Raw genomic sequence first — 24,344 nt, forward strand, 5'->3', positions numbered from 1 at the left:
CAACAAGACAAGCAATCAATCAATCATGTCGTATTTTATTAATCTTGCTGTAGAAGTGTAGGCCAAAGTCATATAAGTTATAAATTAAGAAAAAAAAAAAGGTAATGATACAGTTCATTCAATCTGAAAAAAAATAAAGATACACACATATTATCAATTTAAACTTTTTATGAAAAAGAGAATCATTTGTATTAAATTCTTTCTTTTTAAACAATCAAAATGACTTTAAGGTATTCAATAAAGGTAGTTTTACAGGTATGTATAACGTTACAAAAAGTGACACATATGTCAATTCTATTTGATTTTAATTAGTTTGCTAGTATTTATATACTACTTTGATGCTACGTATTCAAAGTGATCTCTCTCTCTCTCTCTCTCTCTTCTTATTCATATTCATTCCTGTCTTCTTGATCTATAATAAGTAGACTCATATTTATATATAATTTGATATAAAAAGGATACAGCTAATAGGTAGACATTTCTACAAATGCTGCCTCTTTCATATACAAACAGCCATTAAGGTACACATCTTTATTCTATTCATTGAAAAAATAATAACAATGTATTCTTAATACATACCACATTACACGTGCAAAAAAAAAAATGGTTTATAGACAGTGATAAATACTATTTTAATCTATCTTCATATAAAATATCTTAAAATGATTATTATTAATAAAGACGAAATGACCCTATAAGAATAATATATACATTTATAGAATAATAAAAAATAGTCCTACAATAAATATAAAGAATACTAATAATCTTCTTAAACATTACAAAAGACACATATCTCAGGGCAGTTGATGAAATGAATCATAAAGTAGGCTTACGTAAATCAAATATTTGAATTAATATATGCGTAAATAATAATAAAAATAAACTTGCATGTATACCTGCATTTAAACTTGTTCAAGCAACCTACCTTGTTATGTCCTTTCCAATTTTTATTTTTTAACAGTAATAGCAGCAGTGAAAAAAAAAAAAAAAAAAAAAAGTACAGTAAAAGAAGAAAGCCAATTGCCGTTTATTGATTGAATTTTTTTATAAATTATCTGATTAAAAAAAAAAATATTTTCTTTATATATTTATCCTTCTTTTATTAAAATTATTTTTTCTTTTCTTTTCTCATTCATCCATCCACTCAATCATTCATTAATCCATATTTTTTTTTGTTTTTATTGAAAAAAAAAGGAAAAAAAAAAAGAAAGGAAAAAAAAAAAAGAAAGGAATTAAACAAATCTCAATTTGATTGTCAATCTTCACTTTATGTCACGAATATTGAAACAATCTTCAGCTATGGTACCAACAACTAAACATCATAATTCATCTAAACAAGATGAATCAAATCAAATAGGGCAACGTGTGACAATTCCAAGTCTTAACAATATGACTGGTGTACTTAAATATGTAGGTGAAACTGATTTTAGACCTGGTCTTTGGGCAGGTATTGAGCTAGATAAAAAAGGAGAAGGAAAAAATGACGGAAGTGTTCAGGGGTAAGACAGTATGCAATGAAAAAAAAAATGATAAGATACTTATAATTCCTTGACTAAATAGTAAACAATATTTCACCTGTTCACCTAATTCAGGGATTTTTATCAGTTTTAACAAGATCATTATACAACCTCCTTTGTCTATTAGTACAGAAAAGCCTTTATCATCAACACGCCGTTCAAACTTACCAATAACAAGACATAGAACTTCTTATAGGAACTTAAATTCGTTATCATCGTCATCATCATCATCTTCTTCTTCTACAACAACAATACCAAATACTAGAAAATCAAAAATTGTTGCGCCTCGTGCTACTGTTATTCCTAAATTACCTTCTACCATCAAATTATCTTCTTCACCTGCGACTCCTACCAATCTTAGCCATTCTATTATCAAAAAATCAACCATTACGCCTAATTCTAAAAGATCAACACCTATCTCACCATCTTCTACACCACCTCCACAATCTACACAACGTATCATGACTCCTATACAACGCCGTACCGTAACGCCTATAACTCAGACTACTAAAACACCTAAAACACCTACAACACCTACAACACCTATGGCACAGCCTACAAAGACACCTACACCACCACCACCACCGTCACAATCACCACCACCACCACCTTCATCATCATTATCATCACCACCACTACCACTACCACCACCAGTAGTGCCTACCATCTTTCATCAAGAGCATATAGAAACAACACATCAGCTTTATGATATGCTAGAAAAGACGCAACATGAAAGAGACAAACTTCTAAAAGAGATGGAGAATAAAGAAACAGCATGGGAACGACTTGTGTCATCTAAAGAAAGTCTTACATTACAAGTTCAGGACAGTGAGCTTCAAAGGCAACGACTTACAAAGGAGGTTGAACGAATGCAACAAGTGATACAAAAATTAGAGCAAAGTATAGCAGACCGTGATGCCTCGATCGCCAAGAATCAACGTGATGAGGTGCAACAAAATCAAGATCAACGACGCATTGAACGACTAGAACAATTAGTCAAGGATCTTCAATCACAGATTCAAATACAAAAGGAGGAACAGGACGAATTAAATCGAGTCCATGCGGGTACCTTGGATCAGGTACGTAGAGAAGCTGCAGCAAGTGAAGCAAACACGGCTTCACTTGAAAAGGAATGTGAGGAATTAAAACGAGCAGGATTAGAAGCGATTCATGCCTACGAATTACAAGTAATAAAGTTGAAGGAAATGCATTGTACAGAGCTAGAGCAACGTGATCAGCTTATCAAGCAACTGGAATATACGATTGCTGATCTGAAACATAAGCAGAGTACACTCTTTGATGATGATGAGCAAGACATCGATTGTCAATTAAGCGAAATGCACTTCAATCAGACTACAGAACAACAACAACAACAACAACAATCTCAGCATGAAAATCAGAGGCATCGATTAGAAGAGCAGTTGGAATTAGCTACTACTGAACTCGAACATGAACGACAGACGATTCAAATGATGGCTCGTGAAATAGAGCAACTCAAGTTAGATTTGAGACAAGCTCAACAACAAACATTATCAATGGAACAAAAATTTGAAGCAATACAGAATGATTTTGACAAAGAGATGAATGATAAGAAGCGATTAATTGAAGAGGCCGATAATGCATTTGAAGCTCAAGCTAAAGCTGAAGATGAACATTATCAGATGAAATTGTCCAAGATGGCACTTGAAAAGGAACATAATGAACTACTAGAGTCACATAAACAACTAGAGCGAGACTATAACAGTTTGTTGGATGAAATGTTAATGCTTGAAAAACAAGATTTGAAGGAGATCAATCCTAATGATAAAAGGAGAGACATAAGTAATGATCCAATCATGCTACAGCAAAAGATGAAAGAATTAGAAGAGGAAATCAAATCATATCAACAAACTATATTTACGGATAAGAAAGAAATTAAGCAACTGACGAAAGACCTGAACGAGTTAGAATCTCTTATTGAAAGTCGAGTATTTAGCGAAGCTGAACTTGAGGAGAAATTAGAAGATGAAAAAAGAAAAGTAAAAGCACTAGAAAAGGAGTTAAATATACTTCAAAATAGAATGAGTCATGGTAGTCAAAAAGGTCTTTTGATATCCCCTACAACAACAACTACTACCACATCGTCATCACCTATACCATCTCCACAATTTAATAATAAAAAATATGGAGAAAAAGAAGAAGAAGAAGAAGGAGGAGGAGGAGGAGAAATGTCGTCTGCTTATTGTGAATTATGTGAAGAATATGGACATGATATCTTACAATGTAAAGTTGATTTTTCAGTAATTGCAGGAACAGAAAAAAAGAAAGAGAAAAACTTGGTAAGTTTATTTATTGATTTTCTCATAGATAAAACTAATATTTTTTATTTTATTTTTTATTATATTATATTATATTATATTATATTATATTATATTATATTATATTTTATTTTATTTTATTTTATTTTATTTTATTTTATTTTATTTTATTTTATTTTATTTTTTTTTTTTTGTTACAGTTTTGTGATAACTGTGAAAGTTATGGAAATCATACAACAGAAAACTGTCCAAATCAAGATGAGACATTTTAAATAAATAAATACATATATAAATAAATAAATACATACATACATACATATATATATACATATGTATATATATTGTACATATAACAAACAATAAATAAAAGCTATATTTACTGTGTATAAAACTATTAGAATTAATAACTATAAATAATAACAAATGCCTATGTATGTATGCAGGCATTGAATGAAATTACCAACTAACGTAAAATAGGTTTCGCGTAAAGAACATCTAGTAAAGGTCTATATTTAAAAGGCGCATAGTTTATAAACTATTTTATTATGTAATTAACAAATCATACAAACAACAAGTTTTAATTATATAATTTAATTCTCTTTCTTATATCTATTTGCGACAAGTGTCATAATTTTCTACGAACCAATCAACTGATTCCTTGATAGCTACACATCATAGAGGATAAGGATTAACTATTGTTCTGTTTTTTTTTTAAACATATGATTTCTATTACTTACCAACATCAAAGGGTGTGAATTTGAAATCAGGAAGATATTTCATTAATTTGGCATTGCTAGCTGTCTTTTTATATTGTCCGTCTGCCTTGGTGGTATCAAACTAGATATGAATATACACATATATAATTTTTAGAAAAAAAAAAAAAAAAAAAGTAAAATAAGTCACGCTAAAAGAAGAAACAATGTATACATCTACATATAATAACTTACGGAATATTCTCCTTTGAAATCCATAGCCTTAACAATAGAATCAGCAACATCCTTGATAGAAACTTCATCTTCCTCACCAACTTTTTTATTTATATATATATATATACATGTATAAATATAAAGGAATTATTTAGATAATGTCTGTAGCTTTATAAATTAAATCTTACCAGATAAAATAATGGGATCAATTTCCTCATATTCTCTTAAAGTCCAAATAAAAAGTTTTGCCAAATCACGAGAATAGATAAATTGACGAAGAGGCTTACCACTACCCATAACAACGAATGGAGTATTATTCTCTATAAAAATAGATTTATAACTTAGAATTTCACGTTCATTTTCCTTTAAATTACACTCCCCCCCCTTTTACTTACTTTTTGCAAGATAACACTTGTGAGTTAAACCGGGTAAAACATGAGAGCCTTCAAGTTCATAGTTATCATGAGGACCAAAAATGTTGGTAGGAATAACAGAAGTGAAATGACATCCATATTGTTCATTATAAGCACTAAATAATAAAAATAAAAAACACGTACATTTATATCAATATATGCATGTTCTCTCTGCATCCCTCTCTCTCTCTCTTTTTTTTTTTTTTTTTTTTTTTTTTTTTTCAGTTTAAATATGATTTACTGGTTATAGACATCAATCATACGCTTTCCGTGGGCATAACCAAAGTTAGAGAAATGGGGAGGACCATTATGAACCATAGTTTCATCAATGGGATAAGTCGTCTTATCAGGGAAAATACATGTAGAGAGACAAGAAACAAGTTTTTTAACCTGTCAAACATGTATATGTATACACATATTGTCAATTTTCTAAAAAAAAAAAAAAAAAAATAATAACATTTATAATATATATATATATATACTATCTTACGTTATGCTCCTTTGATTGCCACAAGACATTATCATTAATGAGCATATTTTCACGTAAAAAGTCGAGCTTGTATTTCATATTCTTGAATAAACCACCGACCATGGCAGCCAAGTGAATGACATGAGTTGGCTTATACTTGTCAAAAATGGCCTTTACATCTGCTTCTTTTCTATTAAACAGTATTCAAGTTAAATACATATACATTTATTTTATTTTATTTTATTTTACCTCAAGTCACCATCTTTAGATGACAAGAAAATCCATTTTTCATTTTCCTTTTTACCAAAACGCTCATCAGTTTCGTGTTCAATAACGTACTTGATAGCTTCACCAACGAGGCCAGAACCACCAGTGACAAGAATGACGGACTCAGTTGACATTCTTTAAATAATGTGTATAATGATGTAAGAAAAAGATTTAAAAAACAAAAAACACTTTCCATAATAAAGAAAAGAAGGGGTTCTTAGCGGAGTTATTATATAATAATAGATTTATTATTTTTAAATAAAATTACGCTAATAAAATTAACGTATAACGTTGTTGCTGAATGTAATACGATCAGTAGTAATTTCTGCTTGAGACTTAAACAAAAAAAAAAAAAAGAAGTATATATTGTTTATGATGACGTATTATATATAAATATATATTTATATATTTGACATAAATAGCGTTATTAATAATAACTCTTCTTTCATTATTATTTGGGTGTGAATATGTATATTACATAATAAGTAATGATAGATCAATCTATGTGTCTATAAATAAACAAACAATATTTTTTATATATTATACATGTTTAATCTTTCTAATATTACTTTTATTATAGTAGACCTATTATAATTTGAACTGACATTAATAGTAGTATTATTAATTCTATTTATAATATAAGCTATTTTTTGTTTTTCTCTGAGTAATTCCTATCAAAGATAGAGCAAAGATACAAACTCATTATCGAAACTAGTAGTAGCTGTATAAATAAACCACCGAACTGGCACTTAAAAGAATAGTTAAAAACGAGCACATAGTACAAAGCATAAAGCCCCTAATGAAAAAAAAAGTATATTTTTATAAAAAAAAAAAAAAAAAAACGACAATCCCAATTTTGAGGCCTTTTTAAACGAAATGGAATTCTAAGTAGGTGAAGGAAATTAAACAATTTAATTAGAAAATAATAATACTTTACTACAGTTGAAAGAAAACCATCAAATAATAGCCCGTAGAGAGAGAGAGAGCTTTAATAAAATAAGTCACAAAAAAAATGAGTATTTCATTAAACAAAGTAGCATATATATATATAAATATATGGATATTGGGCTGAATTCTTCAGCAATAACTTTAATAGAATCTTAAAGGTAAACAGATATATTATCAACGAAAAAAGAATACTCAAATGGGAGAAGCCCCAACTAATACAGTAGAAGAACATGTTAAAGATGCCTTTATTGAATGATTGATTAGATCGTATACTGTATTTATTGTCTCAACTATAGGCAAATATATAACACCTGATATTTCTCAAATGTTTATTAGTACTTCTAGGAGAACATTATTTTCGACAGCTGACTGTATCACTAGTTATCATGTTCAATTGCTTAAATTCTGTATACATTTTGAATAGTAAAGAGTGACGATATTTCTCCAATTTTCCCTGAAAGATTCAATATAAATGCTATTCCTTTGAATAGGATCTGAGACTGGCATAACTCAAAAATTAATCTTATCACCAAAAGCTATATTATTTTTCGATAAATTCAATAAGTTAAAAAAACATAACTAACTTCAATCATTATTCAACTTATTTGATTTCAAGAGGTTACTTTAGAAAAGAATCCTATACATATTGTTCTATGGATCGGCAATATGATGCTTCCAATATGAAGCTATATCAACTCATAATTGTTGGTGATCGTAGTTTTGGCGTCTGCTAAAGTATAAAAGCATATTTCTGATATAGTGAGAGTTGGAAAGCAATGAAATACAAACTATATATTTTATATCTGCACTATTAACGAACATAATTGATTAGAAACTTATATTATCCATTTTAAAAAGATATCACAGCTTGTCAAGTTCTTAGATAAAGATGGAAACTAAACTATAAGAATGGTAAATGATGTTTTTTTTATTTATCGCAGCCGTAAGTCTGTTTCTGTTGAAACAAAGGCTTTCCATCGAAGAAAGGATTCGCTATTTTCCTCAATGATTAGAATTTCTGAGTTAGCTATTCTTTTATTTGCCTTCATTCTTCCCCTCTACTTTATCCTTAAAAACTTATATTTCAAAATATATACTAAAAAAAATAAATAAATAAAAAAATCATTTTTTCTATGATTTATTCTACTATTTTGGATAAATACTATTTTAGACTTGTAATCTCTATTTTTCATTATTTTATTTATTACTGTCATTGTTCATTAACCCCTCGGTATTCAGGGACATGAAACTGATTTTTTAAACTGTAACTCTATAAAATTGCATACATACCTCTGCATGCATATTATATAACAATCGATTAAATATAAAACAAGTCTTGTTTTTTCAATGTAATTATAGCATTTAATGAAAAATAAAAGTACACACATGAATCCTAATAATAATCATTGTATCCTAACATGTATTAAAAATAGATATTGAATTACTTTGTCTTTTACTTTTTATTTTATTGTTTACTAGTGAGACAATAAAAAAAAGTGCATTTTTTTTTTAACTTGGTTAATATCTAAATATTAATTGTTTCATGTTTTTTTTTGTCTGTGTGTTAATAGGCCTTATGATGAAATATAGGTTACTCAGTGTTTACATGCTTTTTTTTTTGGGGGGAAAGAGAAACAGAAGGAAGATCACGAGCCACGAGTATGTAAGTTTAGATTTTTCCCGATATAAGTAAGTGATAGATGTTGTTGATATATTATCTAGATAGAAGATGACCTTCTGGATAAGATTAGATCTCTTCTTCCAGTAAGGAATCAACGTGTACAAATTACTAGTTATTATTTGAAAACGTAACCTAGTAAAATTCACATCATACTTTGTTATATATGTAGTCAATATAGAACACTGTTTTTTTTTCTAAACTGTATACACATATATACAAAACAAGGTCATTCGTACCTTATTTAACCCCGTGATAAAGTAATAATTTTGAATAAATATATAGAGCATTTGTCGTAGATTTTAAAGTCTTTTTCTTTCTTTTCTTTTCTTTCCTCTATATTCCTTTTTGTTATATAATTAATCTCATGTTAAAACCTTCTTCACTTACAGCAGAAACAGTATCACATTATTTACCTTTGTCGGGGAATATTCCCGATATTCAGGGACGTATTATTAATGTAACACATCAAATTCCTTACAACATTTTACGTTCACATCCAAGCATTATCAGAGAGGATCAAATTCCAATATCTCCACCTATATCTCCTCGTAACAGCAATATGATTGTTCCTGAAAAAACAACATCTACATCATCTATCCTTTCGACCCTAACAATAGCAGAAGATGGTACTGCTACTGACCCTGTAGCAGCTGCTCCGATTTCTAAACTAGCTCGTCATCATAAACGCGGCGTTACTTTACGTATGAGGTTCCACGCAGCTGACTGGACTGTAGTTGAGCGTAGAGGTCATCAAGCTCTTTATGCTGGTCTACAACGGTTACGTAAAGATTACGAAACAATTCATATTGGTTGGTCTGGTCCCATTCGTAAGCAAGGCTCACGCAATATTATTGATAAATTGGCTTTGGAGGATAAGGTCAAGTTGAGATCACTTTTGTGGGAGACAGGTCAGATTGTTCCTATCTTTTTAGATAAAAAATCTCATGGGCATTATGAAGGTTATTGTAAACAAGGTAACATATATATGTATATATTAGTCAACAACAACAACAAAAATAAAATTTAAAAAAAAAAAAACCGTAAATAATAATATGATTTATAGTACTTTGGCCTGTATTTCATTATTTAGTAGAAACTTCGTCTCAAAGTAGTCGTTTGGAAAAACAGTATTGGGATGATTATGTAGCTGTTAATCGTATATTTGCAGATACTATTATAGAAAGATATCATCCTAATGATACCAGTAAAGTATAACATGTGTTATAATAGCTTGTACTTAACCTTCTTCATTTCTCACCCATTCTTTTTTTTTTTTTTTTTTTTTCATTAGTTTTCATTAATGACTATCATTTATTATTGGTACCTGAAATGATTCGCGAAAAGCTTCCTAATGCAGCCATCGGCCTTTTTATTCATGCAACCTTTCCTAGTTCTGAAATCTTTCGTTGTTTACAAAGTATATAAATATATATATGTATATATAATTCAAAAAAAAGTGACCATTATATACATATATATATGTATATATTAGCTCGAAACGAAATTCTTCAGGGTATGCTTGGAGCCAATTTAATTGGATTTCAGGTAAGGATATGTATACACACACACATATATATATATATATATATATGTATATATATAATTCGCCAGCTAATTCACTTTCTAGACTTATTCTTATGCAAGACATTTTATTTCTTCTTGTACACGTGTTCTTGGCTGTGAAACAACTCAAATAGGTGTCAATCATCATGGTACAATGATATCGGTAGGTGCCTTCCCGATCGGTGTCGATTGTAATCGTATCCTAAATCAGTTCTGTAAACAACCAGGTGTACAGCTTAAACTAGATGCAATTCGTACTATGTACACTGGTAAAAGAATTATTGTAGGTCGCGACAAACTAGATAATACAAAGGGGATTATTCAAAAGCTTCATGCCTTTGAACGGTTCCTTCGAGATTATCCTGAGTGGCGTCATCAGGTTGTTCTCATTCAAGTAGCTACTCCTACCTTTGGCGATCATATGAAATTAGAAAATAAGATTTCTGAACTTGTCAATCACATCAATTCAGAGTTTGGTACGATTCATCAAATTCCTATCCATTACTACTATCAAGATATTGATAGAGATGAGTATTATGCATTATTGACAGCAGCTGATTTGGGTCTCATTATACCCTGTCGCGATGGCATGAACACGACATCTTACGAATATATTCTATGCCAACATGAAAAGGAAGATCATGGACCCTTGATCCTTTCAGAGTTTGTCGGATCGGCGGGATCCCTTGGTGCTGCTTTGCTTGTCAACCCATATGATTACGGAGATATTGCTAGATGTATTCATTATGCTTTAACCATGTCTACAGAAGAAAAAAACACACGTCATGAGGTTTGTTATACATAAAAAAGTGTCAGAAGGGAGAGGGTGAGAGGGCAGGTGATGATGAAGAAGAAGAGGAGGAAGAGAGAGAGAGAGAAAAAAAAAAGTGCTTTTTTTTTTTTTTTTTTTTTTTTTTGTTAAGTGATACTAATAATTATGCTTATACAATAGAAACTTTATAATCATGTTACAAGCCATACAGCTGACTTTTGGGCTCATTCATTTATCAAACAATTGGTCAGTGTAAGTGAACAGCAAGACTTACAATCCCATGCAACACCTAAACTAGATCTTACAAAACTTTCCCAAGATTATAAAAATGCAAATAAACGAGTCATGTTCTTTGATTACGATGTAAATATAATACATCCAAAGGGATTACATATACTATTTTATATCAAACTTTTACATTAAATACATATATATATATATATAGGGTACTCTAACACCTATTGTTTCTGTACCATCTGATGCTAAACCGGGATCCGATATGTTAAAGGCGCTTCAAATACTTTGTAATGATCCTAAAAATATTGTTTGGGTAATATCTGGTCGAGATCAAGTCGTTCTTGATGAATGGTTAGGAGGTAATGTAAATCATCTCGGACTAAGTGCAGAGCATGGCTGTTATGTCAAGGGAGCTGATTCAATTACATGGACCAGTGTTGTAGATGGCATTGATATGAGTTGGAAGGCGGATGTTGAAGAGATATTTAATTATTATACAGAACGTACTCAAGGTAGCTTTGTTGAACAAAAAAAATCCTCAATTACTTGGCATTATAGATTAGCTGATGCAGAATATGGGTATGTGATAAGTTATATATATATTTATATATATATATGTATTTACTAAATACCTTGTTTAGCGCTTTTCAAGCAAAAGAATGTCAAAATCATTTAGAAAATGCCATTGTCTCCAAATATCCGGTTGAAATTTTAGTTGGTAAAAAGAATTTGGAAGTTAGACCTATATCTGTTAATAAGGGTGAGATTGTTAAACGTATTCTTTCAAAACATTTTGATGCAAATCTTGTTATCTGTGCTGGCGATGATAAGACAGATGAGGATATGTTTAGAACACTTAGTGCTGCTCATTATCAACAAAAACAACAGTTATCACCTACTTTAAAAAAAATGGCTAATAATCATAATAATCCCATCTCAATCTGGCCAGAACAAAATTCAAGTCTTTATTCAATTACAGTGGGTCCTTCTGAGAAGAAAACACATGCTAATTGGCATGTGAACACTCCTCAGCAAGTTATTCAAGTATTGGAGCTTTTAGCATCCATAGAATGAAAGAAACAATAAAGGTTATAAACTATTTTATCTTTGTATATATTGAAATATACACATATATATATATACATATACCTGTAGTGTTTTTCTTTATATTTAGCCAATAAAAACAAAAGAATCCCTTTTATTTAATTATGATAATTTGAAGATAATCTTGAAGCCAAAATTAGATAGTATTAATAACCAAAAAAAAAAAAAGATATTATTTTAAATTTTATAAATACTTGCTGCGTAAATTACAGTATTTAAACCAATTATGTTGATATATCCTTTTCCTTTCCTGCTAAACATATTATATCAAGTGGCGAGATGATATCAGTTGATTGACGGATTCACGAACAAATAAAGCTAAAGTATTTTACTATATCTTCTTCCTCCATTGTTTGTAGCTATTATTATTTGAATTAGCTAGGGCAATTTAAAATGTATGATGTAGTGCTTAATTGGTTATAAATTTTTATTTTATTTTTCTCTGAGATAGTTTGTATTATTATTATTATTTTTTTTTTAATCTTATTATTTTTTTTATTATTTCATTTTTGTTATTGCTTAATGTCAGATTATTCAAGATCTTCACCTTCAAGAAGACGTTCGCCATCTCCTAGAAGACGTTCACCATCTCCTAGAAGACGTTCGCCATCTCCTAGAAGACGCTCACCCTTATCACGAGATCGTAATTATTCACGAGAAAGAGATAATCATGGTAGAGATCGTTCACCGAGAAGATATCGTTCAAGATCAAGAGAAGCCAGATATCGTGATAGAAATAGGTCACCGGATAGATACAGACAGGATCAACGAATTATTGAAATAAATGGAATTCGAATTCGACCTGAAGAAAGTTATTCTGAATTGTAAAGTCTTTTTTTTTTTTTTTTTTTTTTTTTTTTTTTACCATTCTAAAAATCAATTTTATTTTTTTAAATGTTTATTTTAGCCGTATAAGAGTAAGAAATGAATCAACGCAAACAATTTGGGCACCATCCCCAGAACGTGCTCGATCTTTAACACCTGAAGAACCACGAAAATCAAAAAAACATACTAAACAAGATGATAGTGATGATAGTATTACTGATTCAGATTCAGAAGATGATAGACACCGCCGACATCGTCATCGTAAATCGAGCAGAAAGAGTAAAAAAAGCAGTAGACATAAAAGTAGTAGCAGACATAATAGTAGTAGAAGTAGTAGTCGAAAGCATCGACATCGTTCAAGCAGCCATCGAAGTAAAAAGAGAAGATATTCGTCTGATGAAAGTTCAAGTTCAACATCTGAAAGCGATTCTGAAAAAGATAAAAAAGCATCTGCTACAGACGACAAATCCATTATGGAAGTTGATCAATCTCATTTAGATCAAGTTAAAGATCTATGGGTAGAGAAACAAGGTATAATAATAGAAGACTTATAATTTCAATTTTTTTTTTTTTTGCTTATATAGCTATTATATTATAGTTAATATTCCTGAGGATTTAGCACCTGTTGGGCCTGTCCCATTAACTGAAAATGAGACTCGAGACGAAAGAGCTTATGGTAGTGCTTTACTTCCTGGTGAAGGTTCAGCTATGGCAGCTTACGTACAACAGGGCAAACGTATTCCTCGACGTGGTGAAATCGGTTTATCTGGTGATCAGATTGCTGAATTTGAAAAAGCTGGTTATGTTATGAGTGGTAGCAGGTAAGAAGGAAATGTAAAACGAAAAAACATATAATATACTGATTATTATTATTATTATTAGACATCATCGTATGAATGCTGTTCGTCTTCGTAAAGAAAACCAAGTTATTTCAGCAGAAGAAAAACGTCTTGTATTACAGCATGCACAAGAGCAAAAAATGAAACGTGAAAATGAAATCATTTCTGGTTTTAGAGAGATTCTTAGTGATAAGTTCAAGAAAGAAGATCATTAAATAAAGAAAAAAAAATAATCTTCCCAATTGTATCCAATAAGAATAAAGAAGCTGACATCAAAATAAAAATAAAAAGTGTATTTTTGCTATTGAGGCTAAAATTTTTTTAAGTGTTTCTGGTTTTTTTATTTTTTATTTTTTATTTTTTTCTATCTAGTCTATAATCTATAACATGCAACAAAATAGACTTACAAAAGAAGAATACCGTCAAGCTAAAGATCTAGATGCTGCACGTAAAGCTGGTACAGCGCCACCAGAAGTAGATGAAGAAGGCAATGAGATCAATCCTCATACCCCACAGTTCATGTTAAAGGCACCATGGTATGTTGATACCGGTAAAGTGTCTTTAAAACATCAACGAGCACCAGAAAAACGTAAAGGACCAAAATTTACTGCTGACGATAATTATTGGTATGCAAGAGGAAAGAGAGCTGTAAGTATTATGAATTTTTTATTTTTATTTTTTGCTTCTATACTTACTCTTTTTTTTTTTTTTTTTTTTTTTTAAAAAAAAGGGCCCCGCAGCTACAAAGTATCGTAAAGGAGCATGTGAGAATTGTGGAGCAATGACGCATAAAACAAAAGATTGTGTTGAACGCCCCCGTAAGAAAGGAGCTAAATGGACAGGAGAAAACATCAAGGCAGATGAAATCATTCAAGAAGTAGATTTAGATTGGGATGAAAAACGAGATCGATGGAATGGTTATGATCCAAGAGAACACGATAAAGTAATTGAAGAATATAATAGAGTCGAAGAAGCAAGAAGAAAAGCAAAGGCATCTGAATTGGATAAACAGGGTCCTACAACAACCTCAGAGGCGAAAAAGATTGCAGGCATTTCTGATGATGAAGATGAAGAAGATGATGATAAATATGCAGATGGAGCAGATATGCCAGGTCAGCATGTTAATCAAAAGACAAGAACAACGATTCGTAATTTGAGAATTCGAGAAGATACAGCCAAATATTTGTTAAATCTGGATACAGAATCAGCCTTTTATGATCCAAAGACACGTTCAATGCGTGAAAACCCACTAAAAGACGTACAAGATGATACTATTGGATACGCTGGTGATAACTTTGTTAGACATACAGGTGAAGCACCAGAATTGGCTAAAGTTCAATTATTCGCATGGCAAGCAGCAGAAAGAGGTAATGAGATACATCTTCAAGCTAATCCTACACAAGCTGCACTTTTGCATAAAGAATATGAATCCAAGAAAGATCAAGTAAGAGAGAGAACACAAAAGAGTATTTTAGAAAAATATGGAGGAGAGGAATACCTTGAAGCACCACCCAAAGAATTATTATTAGCTCAAAATGAAAATTATGTAGAATATTCAAGAACGGGTAGAGTTATTAAAGGACAGGAAAGAGCAAAAGCTAAATCTAAATATGAAGAAGATGGTAAGATAAGATATAAAAGAAGTTATAATATATTATATTCATGTACAATCTTTTTCTATATTAGTGCTTATTAATAATCATACTTCAGTTTGGGGATCTTACTGGTCAGAAGGACAATGGGGATATAAATGCTGTCGATCCAATATAAGAAATTCATATTGTACAGGACAAGCTGGTATTGAAGCACAAAAAGCATCTTTACTTCTTAAATAAATATGATCTATCAATTAGATAGTTTTTAATCTCTATGTATACACTGTATATTATTAGTTTGTGGGAGGGTAAAAAAAAAAAAAAGAGCTTATTATTGAGTACTATGATGTAATATCTATTATAATCAGGTACAAGATCATTCGATACATTATAAGAATGAATAACGATAAATAAATAGAAATAAACAAGTATTAATCCTCTTTTAACTGTGTGTGTATGAATGTATATATTAGACAATTTATAGTAGACTCCATAATTTTGAGTTATTTTAAGTCAGATTACATAATAAATATTCATTTATAAAAAAAAAAAAAAAAAAAAAAAATCACCCTATTCTTAATGAGTAAGTTTATTATGCAAAATGAAATAGAAATGACTATATACGCAAAATGATTGGCTAACATATTTAATGCTTACATTTTATGACTTACAGCCATCAAATAAGATAAAAATTCAACAAGTGAAAAAGAAACGATATCTACTATTGCTTACACATGCATATATTAAATTTATTATCATACATATACACATATAAATGTTAATTAGATAAGAGTTATGCTAATCCATGCAAACAAGTAGTAAAAAAATTATTCCCACTCATTTCTCCGCTTGAAAAAGCTATTTTTTTTTTTTTTTTTTTTTTTAAATGCTGCTGTTATAGCCCCCCAGTTGGCTAATAGCTTTGTATTTCAAATGTAATATGTTTTTTTTTTTTCATTCTTTTTTTTTCCTCTTTTTCTTTGATTATTTTTTTTTATTAAAATGGAAGATATAAACGATTACTGGAAAGTTTTGGATTATCCGCCTTTATTTACTACTGTTGATTGGAATGAAAATCAACCTTCTTCTACTCATAATACATTTATACCCATGGAAATTAATCAACAAAAGATAGCTCCACCGTTTCAAAGAAGACGCAGTTCTTCTGTTGATTTACCTGTAAATCCATTTTATTCAAGCAGATTTAATAATAATTTAACAATACAAGAAGAGGAAAAACCGATAATAAAGCAGGAAGAAATAGATGTAAAATATGCTTCTTTTTTTTTTGCAAATAGCTTTTTTTTTCTAATAATTATATATTTGTGTATGTTTTAGGCTCTTGATTTATCTACTTCAACCAATAATTTACATGTAGTTTCAAATACATCACCTTCTTTATCTACTTGCTCTTCAAATAATAAGGATGAACATATGACTTCAACTTCTTCTTTAAAAGATCATAATATGCAACAACCTCAAATTAAAATTCAATACCCTCCTAGTCCTCCTACTTCACAACAACAAAAGACACTAATTACTTCTACCTATTTTCCTGAATTACCTCGAACTTCTTTTCATGATTTAGGAAAACAACTAAGACAACATACAAAAAGAAGAAGATCTTCTTCTCTACCTCCTGCCTTTCATGCTACTAACAAGCATCAACAAAAACCACCTGCCCCCATCGTTTTTACTCAAATTCAAGTGACTGATCCTACTCCTATACAACATACTCAAAAGGCTGCTAAAGTAGAAGTCCCTCCTATTGCTATTGAACGTGTTCCAAAAAAGAAAGCACAGCAAATGAATGAATCCACTATACCTATTGATCCTATCTTGAAACAAAAAAATTGGACGAAAAATTAATCCGATTAAACTTTGATGATGTGACAGTAGCAGAATTAAAAGAAGTGCTAAAGGAACGTGGATTATGTACGATAGGTAAAAAAGCAATCTTAATTCATCGTCTAAAGGATGCTCGTAATCAACTGTTAACAAGGTTGAAACCGCCTACACCTCCTAGAGATCATTTAACGATATCAGCGTCACCTGCTATACAAGGATTAGCTGATATGACGATTCATTCACCTAATCTTTTTTCACCTATTATAGAAGATTCGACAAATTTATCGACTACTTCTTCTTCATCTTATAACACAGCAATAGATCATCAACTTCAAAATGGTTATGAAAATGACATGAATATTAATAGTAAATATTATATAAATATTCTATTTATTTAATTTTTTTTTTTTTTGTTAATAATAATCATGTTATAGATTTATTTGATTTCGATACAATTTTGGATAGCAACGCTATTTTATTTCCCCCATCACAGCAAGACCAGGAACAACGACAAGGCTGGTCCAATCACAACAATACAACTACTAATCCATCTACTACTGATTGGAATCAAGATACACTTGAACACTTTTTAGCTGATTTAGTTTAAATATACTTGATTTAATTGTATTGGCACTAATGGTTTACGAAATAAAGTCTCAAAACTTTTTACTAAATTAGGTATCACATCTTTAGGTGATAGATTTAAATTAGTTTCTTTTGATATAGACGTAGTTCCTTTATCTTCTAATCCACAAGGAATAATTTGTTTAAACCAATCAAGGTCCACATTACAATTAAGAGCAAATCCATGACTACTAACATAGCGTTGTAAATGTATACCCAAAGCAGCTATTTTATCATTTTCTCTTATCCAAACACCTGTATTTTCAGTTGTACTTGCTTTAATGCCATATTTAGCACAACAATCAATTACTGTTTTTTCTAAACTAGATACATAACATTTGACATTAAGCTTATTGGTGATGTTAGTTTTTTTTTTTTTTTTTTTTTTTTATTATTATTATTATTATTATTATTATTATTATATACATGTATAGATATACCTGATAATCTCGAATATCTAGAATGGGGTAAGCAATCAATTGCCCTGGTCCATGAAATGTAATTTGTCCTCCTCGCATTGTTTCATAATAATCAGCACCTAAACTCTTTAAACGCTCTATTTCCTCTTGTTTACTATCACGTATTCTTCTACCTGCAGTATAAGTTGGAGTATGTTCCAAGAAGCAAATCAAGTCTGCAGGCACTTTTGTTTTTAATTTTTTTTGTGTTATTTTATGACGTCTTGATACTAAATAAGACTGTAACTTTAAAGCCTCATCATACTTTACTAAACCTGGTAATACTAAGTAACCTATGGGTTCTTGATTTAAAGGTTTAGCTATAGGTAATTGTTGACATGTTGAATAGAATCTTTGTTGAATAACTGGAAAAAATCTCATGTTTCGTAAGATTTAAGAAAAAAAAAAAGGTAGCAAGGGTAGTAGTAATAACTTTTTTATTTAATTTTAAAATAATGGAGGAGAGGAAAAAAATGCGGTGTAATAATTCTAATTGGATGGTCAGCTATAATAATTATTACAGCAAAGTACAATGGGACATAAAGTGTATAAATCATTAAGCCTTATTGACTCCTTTTCTCTTATATAGATTATTATAATATATCTTTTTTTTTTTTTGTTTGAATTAGCTACTTCTAAGACGAAGGTATCCAAGCTATTGAGTAACGTTAAAATAGTCTATTTTTTTTCTATTACAATCTTTTCAAAACACTACACAACTAATTCAAGGTGTTACATTCTATGATTTATAACTATTAGATGACCATTATGCTTGTAACGACTATACCAACAAAAATGACAATCATCTATTCAATATTTCACACAAGTTGAAACATCTTTCTACTAATTTCATGTCAAAAGCTAAAGACAATGATTCATTATTTCCCTTGACAGAACATAAATTTGATGTTGTGTACATAAAAGACGAATGTTGAAAATGATCACCTCAAAAAGAAGAGTGGATGACTTTTCCAATTCCACAATGGATAATATGTATTTGGTTCTTCAGTGGGGATAGGTAGCAATTGTAACCGTCGCAATTTTAGCTCTTTTAAAAATATTTCTGTAAGTTACTTATATTCCTTATTGTGGTCGTCAGCATGATATCTGAGCTATGAAATAGACAAGATACAAAAATAAAAAAAAAAGTAAAAAGAACTAGAAAGTAATCAGATGCAAAAGTAAATTGATTTTTATTAAGTTCTAGAAGTACTTCTTTATAAATACTTTTTCAAAATAACTGACTTCGTAAAATAAGAAATATAAGTGTCACTTGAAATAGACATTCTTGATTTGGGTTGTTCTTTACAGCTATAATTATGTATATCTGATAATCGATCTATGATGTTATCAAACTATTATTATTGGTTTGATATAAATCTGATGTGTAAATATAATTAGTAATTTAGTCATCTAAAATAAGTATAAATAAGTGAGATTCAGAATCATACGTCTATAAGGCTGGATCACAACAGTCAGTATTCGACACTTACACTGTTTTTCATGGCATCACCCATCATAGTTTTTAATATACGTTTATAAGTATTTGGGGTCACTTGAAAATGGAACATAGACTACCAATACAGTGTATAAAGTAAGTTAACAGCAGCCTTATGAACTTTTTTATGAACGCATTGGGTTCCATTCAGCTACATCTGCAACTGTTAGAGCCTTACGAACACGTATAAGAACACATTGGGTCACTTGAAAACAAAGCATAGACTACCAATATAGTGTACAAAGTAAGTTAACAGCAACCTTATGAACTTTTTTATGAACGCATTGGGTTCCATTCAGCTACATCTGCCACTGCAAAAAGTTGGCGTACGACGTATAAAAGTACCATACGTCGTACGCCACAATTTAAGCTGCAATTTTTTTTTTAATTGTTTATTTTTACTAATTTTTAATATAAAACTTCCAAATAAAAAATATATATTATGTTTAATATACTATCATAGAATAAATATATCCAAAAAAAAGACATTTCTATTGCTAATATTCATTATTTTTTTAATGTTTAAATTTACAGCTATTTTGGCTGTGTTTTTTTTTACAGGGAGAGAAAAAAAAAGGGGGGGTAATCACACTATTTGCATTGTGAAATTACAAAAATGGATCTATAGATAATCATATGATCATAGGGAAAGTTAAGAAAATTACTATCTTTCCACATTCATTGTTATTTCTTTTTTATTCTTTTAGATTAATACTTATTTACTATTATTTTATTTTCTATAGATATTTATTATATTCAAGGTAGTATAAAGATTTAGAATATCCTTATTAACGAATTTATACTGACCAGTTTTATTTTTCTTTCTTAGCAAAAGAGTCTTGTTTATGTTGGTAGTAGCTTTTTCTACTTTTTATACAGAGCATTTTTCAGTGATATATTAAAGGTAAGATAACAACTATTGTTCATATTAACACATATACTGACTTGTCTATTATCATTAATCAAACACGTTTTAAACAGGTAAATAAATGTATATATAAAGGTAAAATAAAACATAACATTTATCTGTTAATTCCAAAAGTATACTTTCTTTGTCTAATATAAGATATACCAACCTTACCTTTTATTCGGTAAGCATTTTATTCTTTTGAATACCAATACTCTTTTTTATTTTTTTATTTACTAACTAATCAATTTTGTTTATTATAGATTGTTTATTTTTATTCTGTTTAACTGCTATAATTTAGCTTCCTAGACCCCTATCATTATTATCTCTGTCTTTTTCTCTTATTTATTTGTATCTATTTACTGCGTAATTGTACTATTTCTATTTAAAGATGCAAAGGTAAGTGCAATCGTATTTTCTATTATTAATTGCAAGAAATATCCTTTTGTTTATTATTATTTCAAAAGCAATTTATTCTGCAAAATACCAATGATGGTTCATGTTTTTCAAAGAAATAGCCAATCAAATGTAAAAAGTTATACGTTGTACGTATAGTACGCCGTATATATGTGGTACGTTCGTACTGCATATACCAGCGTACTATATTGCGTACGCGCGTACGCTGTTTAGTACTCCATACGTACGACGGACAAATTTTTTTATATATATAAAAAAAAAATTATAAATAGATCCAAATGGATTTATTCAGGGTTGACTGGAGTGATTTAATGATGCTAAGAAAAGCAGTAAGTCATATATAATAGTTTAGTATGTGCTTGTAAGAATTGAGCACTTTATATGTAGCTTATAGTTTTAAAAAGAAATAAAAAGAGAGTCGCAGAAGAAATGAATAAACATTCTGATTCTATTGGATCCACTATGGTAATGTGATGAACTCAATATATTCTCAAAAGATAGAAATCAACATCACTCTTTCTTTAGTCTCGCAGTCTTTCAAGCAAGGATGTTTTTGCATTTTCAACTGATACAAAAATTAGCAACATAATCTATAAGCAGGCCGTGGAAGCAGCAAGATGCAAGCTAACTTACACAAAGGACTTAAGCAAGCAGGAGTTAGTGTTTAAATAGTTTGAACTGAATAAGGCATTAACAGTTTTTTCCATAGTTTGTTGTACTTTCGTATCTTAGATTTTAGCCTGAAAAAAGAGGTCAACCCTTTACTTACTGTGTTTAATGAGACTGATTACAATAGGTTCAAAGCTGAATTTACTACAAAAATACCAATAAGTGCTTATGCTGGAAACACTTCCAAAAGATACTTGACTAGAGTTGAAGGAACAGAAAACAAGAAGCAGATGATAAAACTTATCAAAGAAGAAGTTATGACTATAAGTGATACTAAAAATAGCCAAAAGAAGCTTTGGGTGTTGAAGGTGATGAAACTGTTTTATGTCACTCTTACTTCTTCAGACTTTGCAAACGAAGATTCTTATCTGTATTTTGTCCTCTCTCCAATCTTTAAAAATTTGCTACTTAACCATCCTCGTAATTGCCTCATTTTTGGAGAAGTAAACTTGAAGGCTAAAGCTATTGAAGTTAATCGATACTTGGACGAAGACGAGAGAAGTTTTACTGGACCAAAGATTGACCTCATTATCAAAGACAAGAAGTACAACTTAGAAATTATGATAGTAGAAGTTTCCGGCCCGCCACAAAAAGTAAATCGAACACACTTTCTGGAAGATAGGAACAAGATAGCCAAAAACCTAAAAGCCATGTTCAAGCATATTGTTTCAAAAATGGAAGTTCTGTCTGTAACTCTTATCAGGAAACTTAAGCTGTACGGGCTTCAGTTCTACAACAACAAAGTATTTATCTACAGTTTATCTAAGCCATGTGTTTATAGCTATGTGTTTGTCAAGGACTTTGAATTCTCTACTCTGGGTGAATTTTCAATTTTAAAACAATCTATGCCAACATTCTTTAAGAACTTTTCTGCTATTAGCCATTTGATTGAAGCAACACATGACGTTCTCGACGAAATATTCTCTATTGACGAAAATCAGGAAGTTCTTGAAGAAAGTAGCGAAGATCCAAGCCCTCATGTGTCGCCCCGCAAAAAACAAAAAGCAAGAGCTGAAGAAAAGTAGGACCTGAAATATTTTTTTATTGTAGTCATATAGTGCCTCAATATACCCTAATAAAAACGATCTGTATATATTATGTTATAAAGCAGCTTCAATATCTTTACTTTTATAATCTCTATATGTTTTAATAAAGTGCTTGTCTTGAAAAAGTTGTATTGCAATTACGGAAATAATTCTAATAGAATTATTGGTGAAATACAATGTGTAAATAAAAAGAGTTGAGTAGTATAAATGATATTTATAGGGTGTAAACAATTGCATATCATCAACATTAAAATGTATTATCTATTTAGTTGGTGTTTCATCATTTGAAAACATTGGTAATAACAAATAAGAGTAAAAAAAAAAAAAAAAAAAAAAAGAGAGAGAGACAATACAGAAAATCTGTTATGATCTTTTATTGAGAATTAAAATCTGATAATTGAAAGGTTTTCTTTTTTTTTAAAAAAAAATAATCAGATCTTTTTATACCTTTTAACAAATATCTCTTATCGTTATCGTAATCTTATATTTATTAAAAATAGTTGGTCCAAAGAATAATCTAAGTTTGGTATCTAAGGTGTAACCTTAATTCAGCCAAATTAAACACCAGCGTACACTACTATTTGATACGGTTTGTTTCTTCAGGCACCATACCTTGACACAATTAGTTTAATTTCCTTCTTTCGCTAGAAGAATATACTGCCATATTATAAGACTAGTATGATAAAAATATTGAGAGAGAGAGAGTTGTTAGTAACATAATCTTGACGATGATGTTATTATTGGTCAAATATGATATATAACTATTCCAATTAACTATGCTTAATCGCGTGGTATTGTCTACTTGTCTTGAGCTTTGAATATTGCTTTATTTAAGCTTATTAATTGTGATATAAATTACAAATAATAAATAAACGATATCATTAACATAAAAAGATATATATTAGTAAGTTATCTTTATATTCTATAAGCTTCATATTGATTTTATTTTCCTGCATGATGTATCATAAGCTTACTTTAAATAATATTAAGTATAAAATGTAAACCATATATCTCATTGATAAACTTTCTTTTATAATAAAAGTATATGCTAAACAAAGATTATATCAAGCTTATATGGAATGTAACATATAATGTTTATTCAATCAAGTATTCAGAATATCATTTCTAATTCAACACTATCAAAAATCATTTCGCCTTTAAAAGCTTTTTTTTTGTCTTGGAATCTTGATTTGTTTGATTTTTTTTTTAAGATAGCCAATATCATTGATATAACTTTAGTAAAAGCAGTGTTTTCTCGAATAAAAATTGTCTGGTTTGACAGCCTCGTCAAACTCCTTATATGATATCTAACAAAGAATAGAAATGAAAAATACTGTACAACCTTTTTGATAATACCAGCAAAAGTAAACTTATTCAGCACACTTAATTTGGGTATATATATATAAATATATATCAACTTTAAA

General features: G+C 29.8%; 8 protein-coding genes across 8 annotated transcripts; 6 read left to right on the forward strand and 2 right to left on the reverse strand.

Annotated features, from left to right (window-relative positions):
• Window positions 1-1,269: 1,269 nt before the first annotated feature.
• Window positions 1,270-4,086, forward strand: BX663DRAFT_554531 (uncharacterized protein; the record flags this gene model as incomplete). Its single annotated transcript, XM_051531538.1, has 3 exons — window positions 1,270-1,499; window positions 1,561-3,835; window positions 4,015-4,086. The coding sequence occupies 3 exons, from the start codon at window positions 1,270-1,272 to the stop codon at window positions 4,084-4,086; spliced, it is 2,577 nt and encodes an 858-aa protein (XP_051379804.1).
• A 226-nt stretch (window positions 4,087-4,312) lies between these two features.
• On the reverse strand, window positions 4,313-6,092 carry BX663DRAFT_519618 (uncharacterized protein). Its single transcript, XM_051529018.1, has 8 exons — window positions 5,872-6,092; window positions 5,644-5,812; window positions 5,395-5,543; window positions 5,136-5,269; window positions 4,929-5,060; window positions 4,762-4,841; window positions 4,552-4,651; window positions 4,313-4,479 (listed from the first exon to the last, which is right to left on the reverse strand). The coding sequence occupies exons 1-8, from the start codon at window positions 6,021-6,023 to the stop codon at window positions 4,424-4,426; spliced, it is 972 nt and encodes a 323-aa protein (XP_051379805.1). The 5' UTR covers window positions 6,024-6,092; the 3' UTR covers window positions 4,313-4,423.
• A 2,672-nt stretch (window positions 6,093-8,764) lies between these two features.
• Window positions 8,765-12,357, forward strand: BX663DRAFT_519623 (glycosyltransferase family 20-domain-containing protein). The gene is made up of 8 exons (XM_051529019.1): window positions 8,765-9,492; window positions 9,582-9,722; window positions 9,810-9,935; window positions 10,011-10,063; window positions 10,146-10,871; window positions 11,034-11,216; window positions 11,299-11,669; window positions 11,732-12,357. The coding sequence occupies exons 1-8, from the start codon at window positions 8,883-8,885 to the stop codon at window positions 12,162-12,164; spliced, it is 2,643 nt and encodes an 880-aa protein (XP_051379806.1). The 5' UTR covers window positions 8,765-8,882; the 3' UTR covers window positions 12,165-12,357.
• Window positions 12,358-12,716: 359 nt separating this feature from the next.
• Window positions 12,717-14,170, forward strand: BX663DRAFT_545310 (ras-induced vulval development antagonist-domain-containing protein; the record flags this gene model as incomplete). Its single annotated transcript, XM_051530922.1, has 4 exons — window positions 12,717-13,018; window positions 13,102-13,550; window positions 13,618-13,840; window positions 13,902-14,170. The coding sequence occupies 4 exons, from the start codon at window positions 12,717-12,719 to the stop codon at window positions 14,071-14,073; spliced, it is 1,146 nt and encodes a 381-aa protein (XP_051379807.1). The 3' UTR covers window positions 14,074-14,170.
• A 23-nt stretch (window positions 14,171-14,193) lies between these two features.
• On the forward strand, window positions 14,194-15,879 carry BX663DRAFT_519628 (Pre-mRNA splicing Prp18-interacting factor-domain-containing protein). Its single transcript, XM_051529020.1, has 3 exons — window positions 14,194-14,506; window positions 14,589-15,480; window positions 15,545-15,879. The coding sequence occupies exons 1-3, from the start codon at window positions 14,246-14,248 to the stop codon at window positions 15,691-15,693; spliced, it is 1,302 nt and encodes a 433-aa protein (XP_051379808.1). The 5' UTR covers window positions 14,194-14,245; the 3' UTR covers window positions 15,694-15,879.
• A 520-nt stretch (window positions 15,880-16,399) lies between these two features.
• Window positions 16,400-17,577, forward strand: BX663DRAFT_175308 (uncharacterized protein). The gene is made up of 2 exons (XM_051521667.1): window positions 16,400-16,719; window positions 16,792-17,577. Exons 1-2 carry the CDS (start codon window positions 16,456-16,458, stop codon window positions 17,320-17,322), a joined length of 795 nt encoding a protein of 264 aa, XP_051379809.1. The 5' UTR covers window positions 16,400-16,455; the 3' UTR covers window positions 17,323-17,577.
• A 222-nt stretch (window positions 17,578-17,799) lies between these two features.
• Window positions 17,800-19,099, reverse strand: BX663DRAFT_175317 (uncharacterized protein). Its single transcript, XM_051521668.1, has 2 exons — window positions 18,366-19,099; window positions 17,800-18,274 (listed from the first exon to the last, which is right to left on the reverse strand). The coding sequence occupies exons 1-2, from the start codon at window positions 18,762-18,764 to the stop codon at window positions 17,900-17,902; spliced, it is 774 nt and encodes a 257-aa protein (XP_051379810.1). The 5' UTR covers window positions 18,765-19,099; the 3' UTR covers window positions 17,800-17,899.
• Window positions 19,100-21,452: 2,353 nt separating this feature from the next.
• Window positions 21,453-22,937, forward strand: BX663DRAFT_175385 (uncharacterized protein). The gene is made up of 4 exons (XM_051521669.1): window positions 21,453-21,534; window positions 21,593-21,670; window positions 21,731-21,851; window positions 21,915-22,937. Exons 3-4 carry the CDS (start codon window positions 21,823-21,825, stop codon window positions 22,897-22,899), a joined length of 1,014 nt encoding a protein of 337 aa, XP_051379811.1. The 5' UTR covers window positions 21,453-21,534; window positions 21,593-21,670; window positions 21,731-21,822; the 3' UTR covers window positions 22,900-22,937.
• The last annotated feature ends 1,407 nt before the right edge of the window (window positions 22,938-24,344 follow it).

The sequence above is a fragment of the Cokeromyces recurvatus genome, assembly GCF_025118155.1.
Source record: "Cokeromyces recurvatus strain NRRL 2243 chromosome Unknown BX663scaffold_27, whole genome shotgun sequence".
In the NCBI taxonomy this organism is placed as follows: Eukaryota; Fungi; Mucoromycota; class Mucoromycetes; order Mucorales; family Mucoraceae; genus Cokeromyces; species Cokeromyces recurvatus.